We start from the raw sequence: 14508 nt of genomic DNA, 5'->3' as shown, positions 1-14508 counted from the left end.
CAGCTGCTAACACATACAGTCAATAAACAAACAGACATACACGCCGAACAGCAAACAAACCGGGATGAAGATGGATACAATCTCTTGCTCAAACAGCTGATGTTTATCCTCTCACTCATCCCTATTTACAATATTTTTTTATTATTACTCTTCCATGACACACATCCGCATACTTTGGAGTGAGACTAAATTGAAAAAATACTGGAATAAACCAACAGATTTAAAAAAAAAAAAAAAATGAAGATCAATCCCAGAAAATAACCCAAAACAAAATATGACAACCTTACAAGTAACCCCTTAAATATTGATAGAGCGGCGGCTGCCTCTTTAATGAACCCCAAACTACTCCCAGCAGCTTTAATTTCAAATTAATTTAACACAGCTAATGATTCGCGCAACGACGGATACTTTTAAATAAATTACCATGCCTAAGGATGTCTAATTATTCCAAAGTGAGTGGATTCATTAGCAATTGAAGCCGTCAGAGGCTGCAGGTCAGTATGAATTAAAAATAACAAAGCTGCAAGGGGAGAGCATATGCCTCCATCGTAATCCTGACACAGAGGTGTCCCGCCTGAATTAGCCCCTAATTGTACCTTAATGAAATGTTCTTGTTTGATAACCAGTTAATTACAGGAGACAATAACTCCGCACCCTGCTGACACTGAAGGGAGTGATTACCCCGACGACCGAAACACCGAGACACTGAGGAGGAGGAGGAGGAGGAGGAGGAGGAGGAGAGAAACGGTAAGTAGAGAAGATGAAGATGTGAGAGCTGTAGTTTAAGAGAGAAGAGGACCACAAGTTACTCATAAAAAACAAAAAAGTCTTTATGTTATGTTGCTATTCTGCACAAACTAAGCTCTTAAAGAAGTTTAACACATTCCCTTCCACAGTGACATTTTATTATTATTGAGAACAAATCCGATAAAATCTTTCAAAAAGTTTGAGTTGTTAGTCACATGGGTTATCATGTTTTCTGATTTTTTTCCTGATATCATGGCAAGAAAATAGAAGTTAAAGGCATCCAATGTTGGGTAATCTCTTATTTCTATTTACCAAAAACTGCAAGCTAACTCATGCACACTGTCTAAATTAAAGAAATGTGTAACCTATACTCTGCTCTCTTGTCTCTTTTAGAGACTTAAACCTAGCTTAAGCACTATTAGTACTTGAAAAACGTCAGTATGTGCTGACCTGTGAACTTGAATAGACCACTGCTACTCCCTCCTTTTGCAGCTTTGGGTTTTAAATTTGACAGAAGATCTGTAATTTGTATTAAAACTTCTGATCTCTTCCATTCTATTTATCATTAAAATAACAGCGATAGTATCATTTTAAAACACCTGATATTGAAGTATCAAAAAAGTATGGAAGTGTGGGAAATGTAGTCAACTTATACACATGTTGTCTGCATTCACTGGATCAGTGTTTCTTCAAATCATGATGTTGCTTTATTGTTGTAGTATTCACAGTTTGCAGACTTTTAATCCATTCTCTATAGCATACTGTTTTTCATTTCAAAATGTCAAATACATTTTTTTTTTGTGTTGCTACATGTATTAACAGTTTCCACAACAGTTATTGTGTTTAACCTCCAACAGAAATAGTTCTATAAAACGTTTCCTAACATACTAAGTTTGGTAGATGGTCATTGATTGGTTAATATAAAATCTTACTGTTCAAACAAAGTGAGTCATTTCCTTTATGTCGGACCTCCAACTGCTTCAAACTGCAGGCTCAATGAAATCAAGCTAAAGTCTCTCCTCTTCTCCTCCCAGACTCCATTATCACTGTTCCTCCGCACAACAGTAAAAACGCAGAATTGATCTTAATCTTAAATAACAAAAACAAGAAAAATGTTCTTTTGTGTTTCTGGGCCAGCTTTAACATGTAGTCACCTTGAGGAATAACACAGCCCAAATAACGCATTGATCTTGAGCCATAAAAAGAAGGCCTTTGGGAATAAAAAAATAATAATCGCTGTATCGCATGAAGGTTCCAAAAACATCTTAATAAAAAAGAAAATGTGAACATTTACATGAATGAAGAAGAAAAAAAGACGGTTGTAGCAAACTTAAGGGCGGCACTGGAGAATACACAACAACTCTAGTAAAAAAGTGTGCGTGTGGGGGGGGGGGGGGGGGGGGGGGGGGACCCACTCTGAAGCTGGAAAAAAAGACTCAGAAAAAGAACACAAATCACAACAATGGAACTTGTGATCGTTTCTTCAATAAAATACAGCAATAAACCATGCCGCCTTCAATGCGTTTATGTGAATTCTGCTGCGTTTGAGAATAGGTAATTGGAAACAGGGGCCACGTTCTAGTTAAAACAAAGCTGTGTATAGGGGAAGGCTTGTGTTTACATTCTGGTGCTCCTGCGAGGCTCCAGAGGGTCTGACTGTGACATTATAGAACACACCTCATCGCTCCTATAGCATGACGTGACAGCCATGATGGGGGGAAAGAAAATGCAGAACGACACATACATCAACAGATCAAGAGCAGGGGGAGATAGAGATTAAAGCTGTGTACTGGAAAATGGAAAGTTTCATTTTAAATCCATTTCACTTGAGCGTACTATTATAATGCTGTTATTTAAAACCAAAGACAGAATTTTTTAATCTCTTCAGAGTATTAACATGCAGAAGCCAAATTGGTTCTGCTCTGTAAATGCACACTTAACAAGTTTATCCATTTGTTGTGCAGAAATAAGTGAAAGTGCTAGTCACTGAGAATAATTAGAGCAATCACAGTGTTATTGCCCAGACAGGGGACTACATTTCATTCCATAATGACATCATTACCTCCAGTTAATTATGTGTCTTGCAGGGTGACACGTTCGATTAAATACATGAGTGCACAAACAAATAAAAAAATTAGCCGTGAAACAGCACAATAAATGAGTGGATTTTTTTTTAATGGCAGAATTGCCCTTTTGTTAGTTTTGTGTCTGTATCTGTACAAATACTGGGAAGGACAAATGCATTAAAAAGAGAGGGATGAGAGAGAGAGAGAGAGAGAGTGTGGCAGCTACAGTGCAAAATCTAAGGTGAAACAGACTCCAGGATTCAAAGGGTTAAGAAGCACAAACAATAACATTTCAGGAGCAGATGTCCTTGAGGCAAAACCAAGGACAAGGCAATTGCTAATCTTGTATTCCCAGCATGATCAAATCACCAGGCAACAGATATAAATAAAAGGACAGGAAATGAGGAATTCACATTCAAGGGTGTCAGCGGCGAAATGAAGATTCATGGTGAAGAGCCCTGGTGAAGGCGGCAAAAATTAACTGCAAATAAAAGGGACAGACGGCCTCCAAAGTCCGGCGTATAAAGTAGGTTTGGTGGGAGAAAAACACACACATGCTAGATGGAGTTTGGTCGATGGTGGCTGGGGCTGAGGAGGAGAATGGGCTGCACTTTGTCATGGAGACAGGTGCTTTTATTTGACACCCAATGGGCTGCGCCCTGACTGGATATTCTAAAAATATGAGTCTGCGCATGATCATCAGACTGTCTCGTTTTCCATTCATTTCACACCATCATTTGTTACCACAAACACATAGAAACCTCTTTGACTTTGTCTGCCGGTCTGGAATGCAAAATGAAATAGAAAATGTGCTGGGAGCGAGGAAATGCTCTAAACTGCAGTAAATGTTAATGCAGTTCCATATGCACAGGTCAGGCTGTAATAAAATTAAATTGACTGCTGAAATATTCAGGGAAATGTGCTGATGGCGGCAAACTTTTAACTCCTTTCAATATACATGCTTTTCACTGCATTAGGACGGGATAATGATAGATCCCCACCAGTTGAGTCTGCACACTTTTAAGATGTCTAATGCACAAATAAACGTGTTTAGGGGCTTTAGATATGTGTGTCTTAACAAAAGAAGTCTGTGCTTCACTATCATGAAGGGTTGTCATTAGACAAGTGGAAAGAATGATCACATTTAAGGATATATATCCCTATGGTCTCATGATTCCACTTCTTTATTACATACTTTTCATTATTCATTTTAAGTATAAACTATGTTTTGAACACTATTTGGAGATGGACAGCTCTGTCATGCTCAGTGTTTCTGGATACATTTCTGTCAAGTAATATACAACATTAAGAATGACAGTAAACACTTCAGAATGACTCCCTGGAAGGTATTGCACCTTTATGAACTAGTCAGAAGGAGATCATATTTTGGTAAGTACCAGAGCTCTCTTTTCAAATCGTTGTAGCTGAATTAAACAGAGACATAAAGATCTCTAATCAAAGTGTCACTTTGCCTCCAGTGTAATAGAACACAGTGAATGCTCTGACGTGTTATGTGTTATGTGTGCTCAGCCTGACCTGTTCATTTGCATGACCCATGACCTTAAAATTTGGTTGAACACTTATTACATGCCAGTAACTTACAGTTGAATATGTTATCAGATCATTTGACTATTGGTCCATGCACTCCTGTATTTGAAAGGTTTTAAAATACTATAATTAACACCGAAAAGACCCTCAATGAAAAACATGCCAATGTGTTAAACAGGTCCCTGGTAGTGTTATTAAAGCAAGAGACAGAACGCCACCTCTGCAGTTTCCCCCTCCTCTGTGAAGCTCGACGGAGCAACTTGCAATGTTCTGAAAGTGTTATTTCAGCCACAGCAGCAGCTGCTTACAGCAAGAAATGCTAAAACTGATAATATACACTGTGCTTTCTAAACACCAAATATCAGACAGACATAGTTGGCAATGAGCTGGGGAAGCATGTAGTCGCTAAAGCTGCTACTATTTTCATTGAGTGTTGATGAAGGCCAAAACAGAGCAAAGATAGAGTAAGTATAAGTCTCTCATTGGTGGGTGTCAAAAACATGACTCAGATTATTCAAAGTTCAATCCAAAGGGCAATTGATAGACTGAAGAGGTCTTTCAGATGAGAGGTGAAATGTCTTTAAGAACTTCAACAAAGTCCAGTTGCCCTTTAGGTGAGAACTTTCTCAGACATGACTCCAGATTAATGCTAATGAGGCTCTGCAACTTCTGAGCGTGTAAAATAGGAAACAGTTTGTTATAAGGCTCCCGTACCTGTTACCAACAACAAGCTAAAGAAATCAATTCCAAATGTTATATCATTCTGCTGTTCTAAGATCACTTCATAGTCAATTACGCAAACTCGTAGATTAGCACAAACAATATGTCTTCACCTGTTTCTGCTCCTCTCCCAGTCCGTCCCACATGGAGGCCACTATCTTGGATACGTCTCCAAAGGTGGCGTTGGGGTTCTGTCCTTTAATGGCCGCCTGGGTGTCCCTGAAGAACAGGGCGTAGGCTGACACAGGCTTCGTTGGCTCATTGGGATCCTTCTTCTTCTTCTTCTTTTGGGGTTTGGGTTTGGGCTTCATCATCTCTGAAGACGGTCGCTTCTCGCCCGTGATCTGGAAGACCATCAAAAACACGCAAAAGACAAAACGGCTTATTGATACTGCAGAAATGAAGTCTACTTAGTCGACTGACGGTGATTCATTGAATTACTGATGAATGCTGATGACATTGGGTCCATTAACGCAGCATTTTTTTTTACTAAAACAGTGACACAGGCTGGTGTTGACAGTGTTTTCTTTTCTGCCTCACTTTTTTTTTCAAATCACATCCGTTAGCTGAATTTATCAAACCTTTTCAAATCTTTATTTTTCAGTTGTTCAGCAAGTCATAAATTCTGACTTTTCATGCCAGGGGTGAATGGAATTTTAAATCGCCTGCTGTATCTGCTCGGGCTTTGATGTGGTCTCAGAATGAATTTTGGGGAGCAAATGGAATTACTTACTGATAGCAGAGGTGGTAATCATTTTTATTCACATGCACACTGAGAGGCACGGAGGAAATGTACTTGGAGGAAACTATATTTTTTCTTTAACTAAGGAAACCCCTTTTTGTTATACTGCATCACTGCGAGCTAGCATTTAAATACAAAGATGAATGTGAAACACTGTGAATGTGGCAGATTCAATTATGCACTCGTTCACATTCCCCAGATAGAAACAGAGCAAATCCACAGAGACTTTGGTTTGGTGGGCAATTCATGAAAGCAGATTTACATGAAACAAATGAAGGTAAACAAGTGTTCTTCTCTTTTGATTAAAACAAATGAGTGACATAAATGAAGGCATCCAATTCAGACTGTATACACAATGACAAACATAGAAAGAACACTTTTTATTCTGTATTATTAATTATCAGCCCATTAAAACATCATTATCTCTGTATATAATGGCACTTGTTATACTATTGGTAGAAAATATACAATATTTCTAGAATCAGTTCGGTATAAAATATTTAATTTCATGTCATGTTACAGACAAACCAGGAAATATGTGGAAATAGCTGCCAGCCAATCATAACTGTACACCAGAAGGAGCAAGAGATGATTGTGTTTCTTAAGATATATATCCAAAGACAGGACGGTAACTGAGTGACTATAGGTGCTTTTAGAACTGTAACTAATGAAATAGTAAATCTTCTTTTTGACCATCAGCCTCTCGACAAAGGGTTAACAACGTTGGAACACATTGCACTCAACACATATAAATCTTTTACAACATAAGTTGAGTGCTGGCTAAAAGCAAAGCAGAGTTGCCACCATGATTATATTTTTGCAATTTGATTGAATGAATTGTATTGGTGAATATAATATGTGTATCACTATATGGCACTGTAAATGCAGTAAACCTTTTGAGAATAAATAAAGTTTAAAATATTGAAACGTTCTGGGCTTTTTCTCCCATATCAGTGGTTTAAAGAGGGTCTATTATGGGGAAATCTGTTTTTAAATGACATTGTACATCTAATGGTGTGTTCCATTTACCTCAGAACTCAGATCTGAGAGCGGGGAATGACATCACACCTGGGTTAACCACGTTCTAGTTGCAAATTGGACAAGCAACATAGACTTCTCCATGGATTCCTTTGATTTTTTTAGCTATTACCGGATGATAACAACACACTACGTGACAGATTGTGCGCTGAAATAACATATTAACATGTCTACAGATAGAACTTGCACAAAACTTTCGATGTGATTGATTTAATTACACTAAAAGAGGACTAAGCTGCTAATAAACGCAATAGTTTCAGCTCAACCTTTACTGTTGATGCACGTAGCAGCCATGTTGGATTTTAACACGGCCTAGTGAAGTTTCTGATGACGTATCTGACCGTTAACTCAGAATTTAGTTTTTTCCGATAATAAATGAAACGCACCATAAGCCCAACACAGTCAAAGCAGAGGGCTGTTCTGCTGTTGTCAAATGCTCGCGAGTGCTGTGTTCATGGGGGATTAATGTTGGGTCTCTGTAGATAATACAACAATCAGTAATGTCTAGGTCTGCTCCTTAGGTAAAGTGTTATGTGAGAAAAATATTGGTGATACAAAAAAGTGATTGAAAGGGCAAACTATGGGTTAAAAAATTAGCAAAATTCTCTGTTCAACATTTTAGCTTCATGCCTTGTATTGAGTTGCATTGTCCCTAACAACAAAATAAATCAAAACATAAGAAAGTGTGAACCACATATGAGAAATGTGCTGCTAAATCAAATCACAAACTAAACATTTCAGATCTAGTTTTAATTCAAATTTAGAACCCCACTCCACCACAAAAGAAAGTAAAAGTCTTCGCTTCAGTTCCCTTTAACAGAAAGAATTCTGCAACCATGCAAGTTTTCCAGCCAACCAAATAAAAAGCACAAGCATGACTTCCCTTGAATTCCTGCTCTAAAGCTCTCCACATCGTTAGCATGCAAACCATCTCTGAGAAGCCCTGCCGAGCCCCTCGCCTCCACCTTCTCTAATGCTACAAGATCGCGAAGCCCCACGAGTACCTTTGAATGAGGATCAGTCTCCTCTTCCTGATTGGAGCTGGAGGGGGAGGGTGTGGCGGATTTACTTCCGGGAGGTGAGGGGGAGCCATGACGCACAGCGCTCCGGCTGACCTGAGGGTTTAGCTGGGTCAGAGCGGTCATGGGGTTGGGCAGTATCGGAGGTGAGCGGTTTATCATGGGGTGGTGACGGGCGGGGTCATAATGAGCGCCGTCTGGGTGCTGGTGATGGTGTTGCTGTTGTTGTTGTTGGTGATGGTGGTGGTGGTGGTGGTGCAAAGCCATCTCCTGCATCTGGAGTGAGAGAAGAACACCAGCTTTACTATCTTCTCCTTCACTTGAATTTTTTCAAAGTTTGCCAATCAGCCAAATATGCAAAGACTTGAATGTGGAGATGACATTTTTTTAAATTTAGAGATTATATGAATGTGTGTGAATCTAAAAAAGACAAGGGAATAACTTACAAGAAACTTGAGGGAAACGTGTCTATAGGAAGACAAGTTTCAATGTTAAAATGGTGCTTATAGAAAGCTTCTCTTCTTTCCCAACTGTCTTTTCTTAGGTTGGTAAAGGGCGCATTTTTAATTCCTATTGGTTTGTCTATATTACTTACAGCAAGATGTCAGTGCTGTAACTCAAGTTTAGAGCACATGCCCTAATAAGTCAACAAAGTAATAAAGAAGCATTATGCCTAAATCGAAACCAAGTCATTCAGCTATTGTAGATGATGCCTGCTTTGCCACCTCAAGGATAATGTCATTTGTTCTTAATTTACAAGATTCTTGTAAAACACAAATTTGACCATCTGCTGTCATTCATGTCCGTAATAAAGAGAAACAACATATAGATTACTGACTAGTTGGACCTTGAGGATTCTTTTGACAGCAACATGTCTGGCTGCTATAGATCACAGCTGTCATCAAAGATTTTTTGGATTTTTTTTAAAAGATTTTTATTTTGGGGGCTTTTTGTGCCTTGATTGTAGAGACAGGACAGTGGACAGGGCCAGAAATCAGAGAGAGAGAGAGAGCGAGTGGGGGATGACAAGGCCGTCCCCTTGGAGCACTAAAGTCTCCACACATTGGGCGCACCTACCAACCACTACGACACCAGCGCCCCATCATCAATGAAATTGAATTCAAACATACCGTTACAAAGGTTCCTTCTCACTGCTGGATGTTTTATTTTAATTTAAGTGAAAGTTTGTTGTCAATATGGTACCAGAAGCACAAATGTTGCATTGCTTCAACATTCAGCCATGTAACAAACAGTCTCATCATCACTTTACTCAAAATGATGTAATGTAGAAAACGGGCTCTCAAGAACTGAAATTCATAATTTCTACTTATTTCTGTTTACCTATCTGGGCATTCAGACAGAAACGGGACAAGTGTAAGTACACCGGGGTCCGTACAACACAGTGGAGTTGCTGGTATTTGGGAGAACACTTCAGTCCCTGCTTCAAAAACATGAAGATTTTAAGAAGCCAGAAATCTGAGTACCAGTCAGTGGCATTGATCAACAACCCTATCAACCCCCTGCAGATCTATTATGCTCACTGTGTGCTATGAAATAGGAAAAGGCTTCTTACCGCCACAGTAAATTACACCTTTTTCAAATAGAACTAGAAACAAAACAGTGCTCACAGCTGGAGACTGACCCCTGCATGCAGAATATAAAATACATCTTCAGAGTGGTTACAGAATCATGCTTATGAGAAGTTCTGCTCTTAAAAGATCTCCAGTAATAACTACATCAAAAGCTTTTCTCCAAGATTCATCAGGACAGAACACAGAACACGGACCAAAGGATGCTTTTAATGCTGGCATAAATGGGAATGTTTGGCAATTTACAGATCAGAAAGTGATGAACTAGCATTTGTTAGCTCATTTAAACATTTATGAGTTGAATAATACATTACACATTAGTGAAGTGCTAAAAAGATCAAATTGAAAAGGCCCGAGCATATAAGGGTCTTGATAAACACGAGCAGAGGTTCAGAGATGAAGGCTCGGCTCTCTAATCATAATTGGTCCCAGTAGATTGCTGAAATAAAAATGCACAACAAAGTGATGTTGTACGAGGTTCTGGCCCGCTTTGAAAATTCGTAATATTCACACGACATTAGATTCTGTGTTTGCCTCAGCAGCTGCTCACAAAAGGCAGCCATGAACAAAGACATTCCTTTTGCATTTCAAATAACAAAGCTCTAACCCCCCCCCCCCCCCCCTTCATCCACGGCAATCTCCAACTTCCAATCATAATTCAAAAACGCTACACTTTTTAAAAACATGAGAAAATAGCTTCAGCAATATAAGTAGTAATGCAGAGTAATAAAAAAAAAGAGGAAAGAGGAGGAAATAGAAATCCATTAATTTTCCATTTTCCATGGACTTGCTCTTTAAGGGTCCTCACAAACCAAGAAGCATTGAAAAACCAATTAATCAAACATGAATGGCCTATCATAGCTATGGCAGACGCGTTTCCATGGCAACAGCCTCCAGGCAAAATTGTCCCCCCCTTTAATCGGAGCCACACCATGTTTAATATAAACAAGAGGGAGACATGCAGAGCAGAAGAGTTCAACATGGCATTCTGGGTTGGTGGAAAAACCTCCGGTCACTCGAGCTTTAAAAACAAACATACATCTACATTTCAGTTCCTATTTTTTAAAGATAGTTTTGACATATTTTTTTGGTAACATGTTTCATATATATTCACTTAATTCTCGCAAAAGTCCCAGATAAAAAATCATAGAGATGTTGGAGTGTTTGATAACAGATATGAAATACATTACTTTTTGAGAAAAACTGAAATAATTCACTGTTATCTTGAATAAATCACTTATTTGATCTCCTTTTTTATATTCACTTCTGTCATGAAACAGATGGAAAAATAGAAATCGATGTCGGTAAAGTCACTCATAGTTAAAATTGTTGTTTTCAGCCACCGTAAAAGCTATTTACAACCAGTTAAGGCATAAATAAGCTTATAGCCTTAATGTAGGCATAACCTTATTAAAGTAGCCAAAACAATCCAGATACAGGACAGTATAACACCAGAAAGTGCCGTTGCTAATTACGTTTAGCATTCCTGCAGTGATAATTCTCTTCTAACAGTCAGTCGTGTTTCATTTTAAAGGTCTCTGAGAGTACTTTAGTTCACCTGAGTGAGAAAGAAAGAGCAAGGAGTTATCACATAGAGCCATCAAGCCCGGGCTAAATAAAGCGAGCGGCAGACGGCTGTACAAACATTATGAAAGAATCTGACAAAGGTTGCCAGTTGCCATAGGTACTGTATGCTAATTCCTAATGGTGTCATCCCAGATAGCTGGTCAAAAGAGAGAGGGAGAGTAGAGGGAGTAATGGGATTTAGTTTGACACTGTTCTGGCTTTAACATGTAGCACATACTGACATTGCATGGACTCCTGACATAGTTTCAGAGCCTTAACTATGGACTTTACATCTGCTTTCTAACTCATAGGTTAATGTAGGTTGTGAAAGCTAGCATTGCAAATAGCATTAGCTTACTCATGAAATACTTAGCTTTACTCCATGACATTTTGTGAGTCAAGTTAACGTCAAGAATCTGGAAAATTATTATTGTTTCCCGACGTCTTTATTCACAAGAAACTACAAAATCAGAAACATTGCAGTAGGCTAGATCAAAAGCCAAAAAATAGGCTTGTAGACTATTATCATTTTTCATTCTTCGTTTCATCTTTATCTAGCCTACTGCAAAATTTCAGGTTTTGTGTTTGGATCATTATTAACTTTTTGGGACCTAAAGTGTCCCCAGAACTAAAGATTTTGTATTGATAAGTTTTTTAGAATAGCCTTTTGGTAGTTGTTATGATGTATGAGCTCTCATTTGTTGATCCAGAGCTGATGTCATAATGATGATTGGTTGCAATGCTTGAAGCCACTTCCTATTTAAGATGTCATGCCCATTTTAACAAACTGTTTGCCTGATGAAGGTCTAGTACCGAAACGTTGCCAATAAATGTTTGATTGTAAGTTAGACAGTGTGCAGGAGTTTAAGCTCAGATAATTTATAAAGTTGCATTTTGAGTTCTCTTGGGAATTGTCATAACTGTGTTTAACCTCCAGCAATGTAGTTGTTTGTTGTAAAGCCCCAGGAGATCAGAGTCCTTCATAAACAGGAAAGACCAAAAGCAAAAGAGGGAGAGGAGTCTGGAACGGAGAGAGAGAGTTGAAGAAAGACATAAAAGGAGAAGCGAAAGCTACAAAAACCACATGACCTAAGTAACAATACCCATTTCAAAAGTTAGCAAGGGGACAGCTGGATATTGCTTTTTCAGTGATGAGCACCCAGGCGGACCTAAACTGTGATGTAAAGCCAGGAAACTCGGTGTGAATGTGTTCCTCTGCCATCGCTATACGCCTGTCGTGTTTGTATTCACATCTTGTACATCATAGTCAAATGGGAGTCAAATAACAAAGGCTTTCCAATTATGTGTAGCACATTGTGTGCGAGATGGAATATCACAAAGCCATTGTTCCCCCTGCTCCTGCTGACCTTACCTTTGAAATGGTTTCACGGCCGCTCCAATTGCCTGCACCATTTGATTTAGCTAAGGGGATTTGACCACCAGCACCGAGATGAGAGGAAGGAAGAGGAGAAGAAGAGAGCCCCGCATGCTACACAGAGAAAGAAGAGAGACTCACACCAGCGCTGAGAAAAACAGCTGACCTTGCTCCATAATGACAATGATGATACCAGAGTGGCATCTGTTTCATTAGGCAAATAAGAAGGGTGATTGAAATGCTAGGTTTTATTGCCCTCGATTAATAATAAAGCAGATTCAAAATGCTTAAGAATGAATAAATGTTGTGTTCACATTTCAATATATTAAAACCAAACAACAAATGTGTGTCCAGTGGCGTGTCCAGACTTTTGGTGGACTGGGGTGGCCAAGGTTGGCTAGTGACTTATGCTAGGGGGGCTTAAATAATGTCTGCACAAACATGTCCAAATATTGTTTATTTACCATTTATGTCTCCACTTCTAATATCTTCTTTAAATAAGATCATCATACATTTTTTTATTTTCCTGTTTGTATGGTTTTAATTTATGAATGGCATTTAAGAAAAAACACCCATGCTTGGTTCTTTAAGGACTCAACAACTGGATACAACTCCAAAAGTCAAATAATGAAATACCAACAAAAGAACATGCCAATTCAAAGCTACTAAGAGTGTTTTACATCAAAGAGAGATTTGGTTTGAAACTCCAGTCCCGCCTCTGTAAGGACAGAATGGTAAATGATAAAGGGACTTTTCTAGTCTTCTGACTTCTCAAAGCCATTTTTACAGGACATGTCACATTCACCCATTCACACTACATTCACACACTAAAGCCAGAGTCTACTTCAAAAGTGCACAACCAACTTACAGCACTACTCCATTCACACACATTCACATGCTGCTGTCAACAGTGGGAACTATTTGAGGTTCAGTGTCTTGCCCAAGGATATTTGACTGCAGGAGTTTGGACTGGAACCCCCGACCTCTCAGTTGTTGGACGACTGACTCTACCATCGAGTCACAGCCGTAATCACAGATAACAAATCAAAGATTAGGATTATTGGGTGGCACCTTAAGTGAAGATAATAAGGGGGGCCCATTCCAGCCACGGCCACCCTTTGGATACGCCCCTGTGTGTGTCTGTTTCCAGTTAAACAACTTCATTATAAAAGAGTGCATTCACTTTATTTTACAAAATGTAAAACGGGAGAGTTGTTGGTTTGCTTTTGATGCAGCATTTTTGTCCAAGGATTTTGATTTTAAAGAAAGTTTCATCGATGACCTGCTTTAATCGGAGCTCTCACTCTCTTCAGACTGTCTCTGTATCTTCTCCCGTCCTGTTTGAATACACTGTGATCAATGCTTCTGCGACTCCTGCCACTTTTTATTCCCTCACCCCCCCTCCCCTCCCCTCCCCTCCCCTCCCCTCCATTGCTCGACTGGAGCCATCTTGTTTAGAGTGATGGCTCACTCGCACAGGTTCACGGCTGCTATTGTAAAATCACCCAGCGTTTAATTGAAACAAATGACTATAATAATAGAACATTATCCCTGCAGGCACCCAGCCATGACAGCTTTAATTAGAGGCGCGTTCAAGACTGATCCTTCAAAAGCACAGCCGCCGCGCAACACGACGGTAAACACGCCTTGAGGTGGGGGAGCCAACCCTGGGCCTCGCAGCGCTCCGAGCTACTTCTCATTCACCCGGAGGGCAAAGCGCTAACAACTCTGTTCCTCAAAGAGCCTTAGAGCATCACCCCCTCCTCCTCTCTTTCTCTCCATCGTCTCCCTCCCTTCTTCCGTGTCTTCGGTTCATCAAGCGTATACACCCAGGAGGGTCATTTACACAAGCTGAGCAGAATTATTAAGAGAGTGGATTTATGAATCATACGCTACTTAAGTATGAAAGCAAAAGCAAAACGCTGCTTCTGCCTTTTGCCACATCAGACAGATGCTAAGTAAGGAGATATGATGTGTGGCAGATGTGGATTTGTTGAAGCGTAATTGGATGTTTTTTAAAAAAGCAGCCATGATGACTTATAAGATAATCCGAAAGAAAAGGAGACTTTGATTCAAATGTAATACGATGCTGTGATCC

General features: G+C 39.4%; 1 protein-coding gene across 5 annotated transcripts in view; it reads right to left on the bottom strand.

Moving 5' to 3' along the window:
* The window catches only part of tox2 (TOX high mobility group box family member 2), a 128429-nt gene that overhangs the window by 7768 nt on the left and 106153 nt on the right, over positions 1-14508 (bottom strand). For 3 of the 5 annotated variants that reach the window (XM_061043289.1, XM_061043286.1, XM_061043290.1), the window contains exons 5-6: positions 7867-8156; positions 5195-5438 (exon numbers count right to left, since the gene is read on the bottom strand). In XM_061043289.1, the coding sequence (XP_060899272.1) occupies positions 5195-5438; positions 7867-8156 (534 nt within the window). Of the gene's footprint in view, positions 1-5194; positions 5439-7865; positions 8157-14508 lie in introns of all 5 variants that reach the window. The other 2 variants (XM_061043288.1, XM_061043291.1) reach the window with 2 other exon arrangements.

This window comes from Labrus mixtus, chromosome 7 (assembly GCF_963584025.1).
Source record: "Labrus mixtus chromosome 7, fLabMix1.1, whole genome shotgun sequence".
NCBI lineage: Eukaryota > Metazoa > Chordata > Actinopteri > Labriformes > Labridae > Labrus > Labrus mixtus.
The sequence above is the reverse complement of the archived record's forward strand: the minus strand, read 5'-3'. Positions and strand labels throughout refer to the sequence as shown.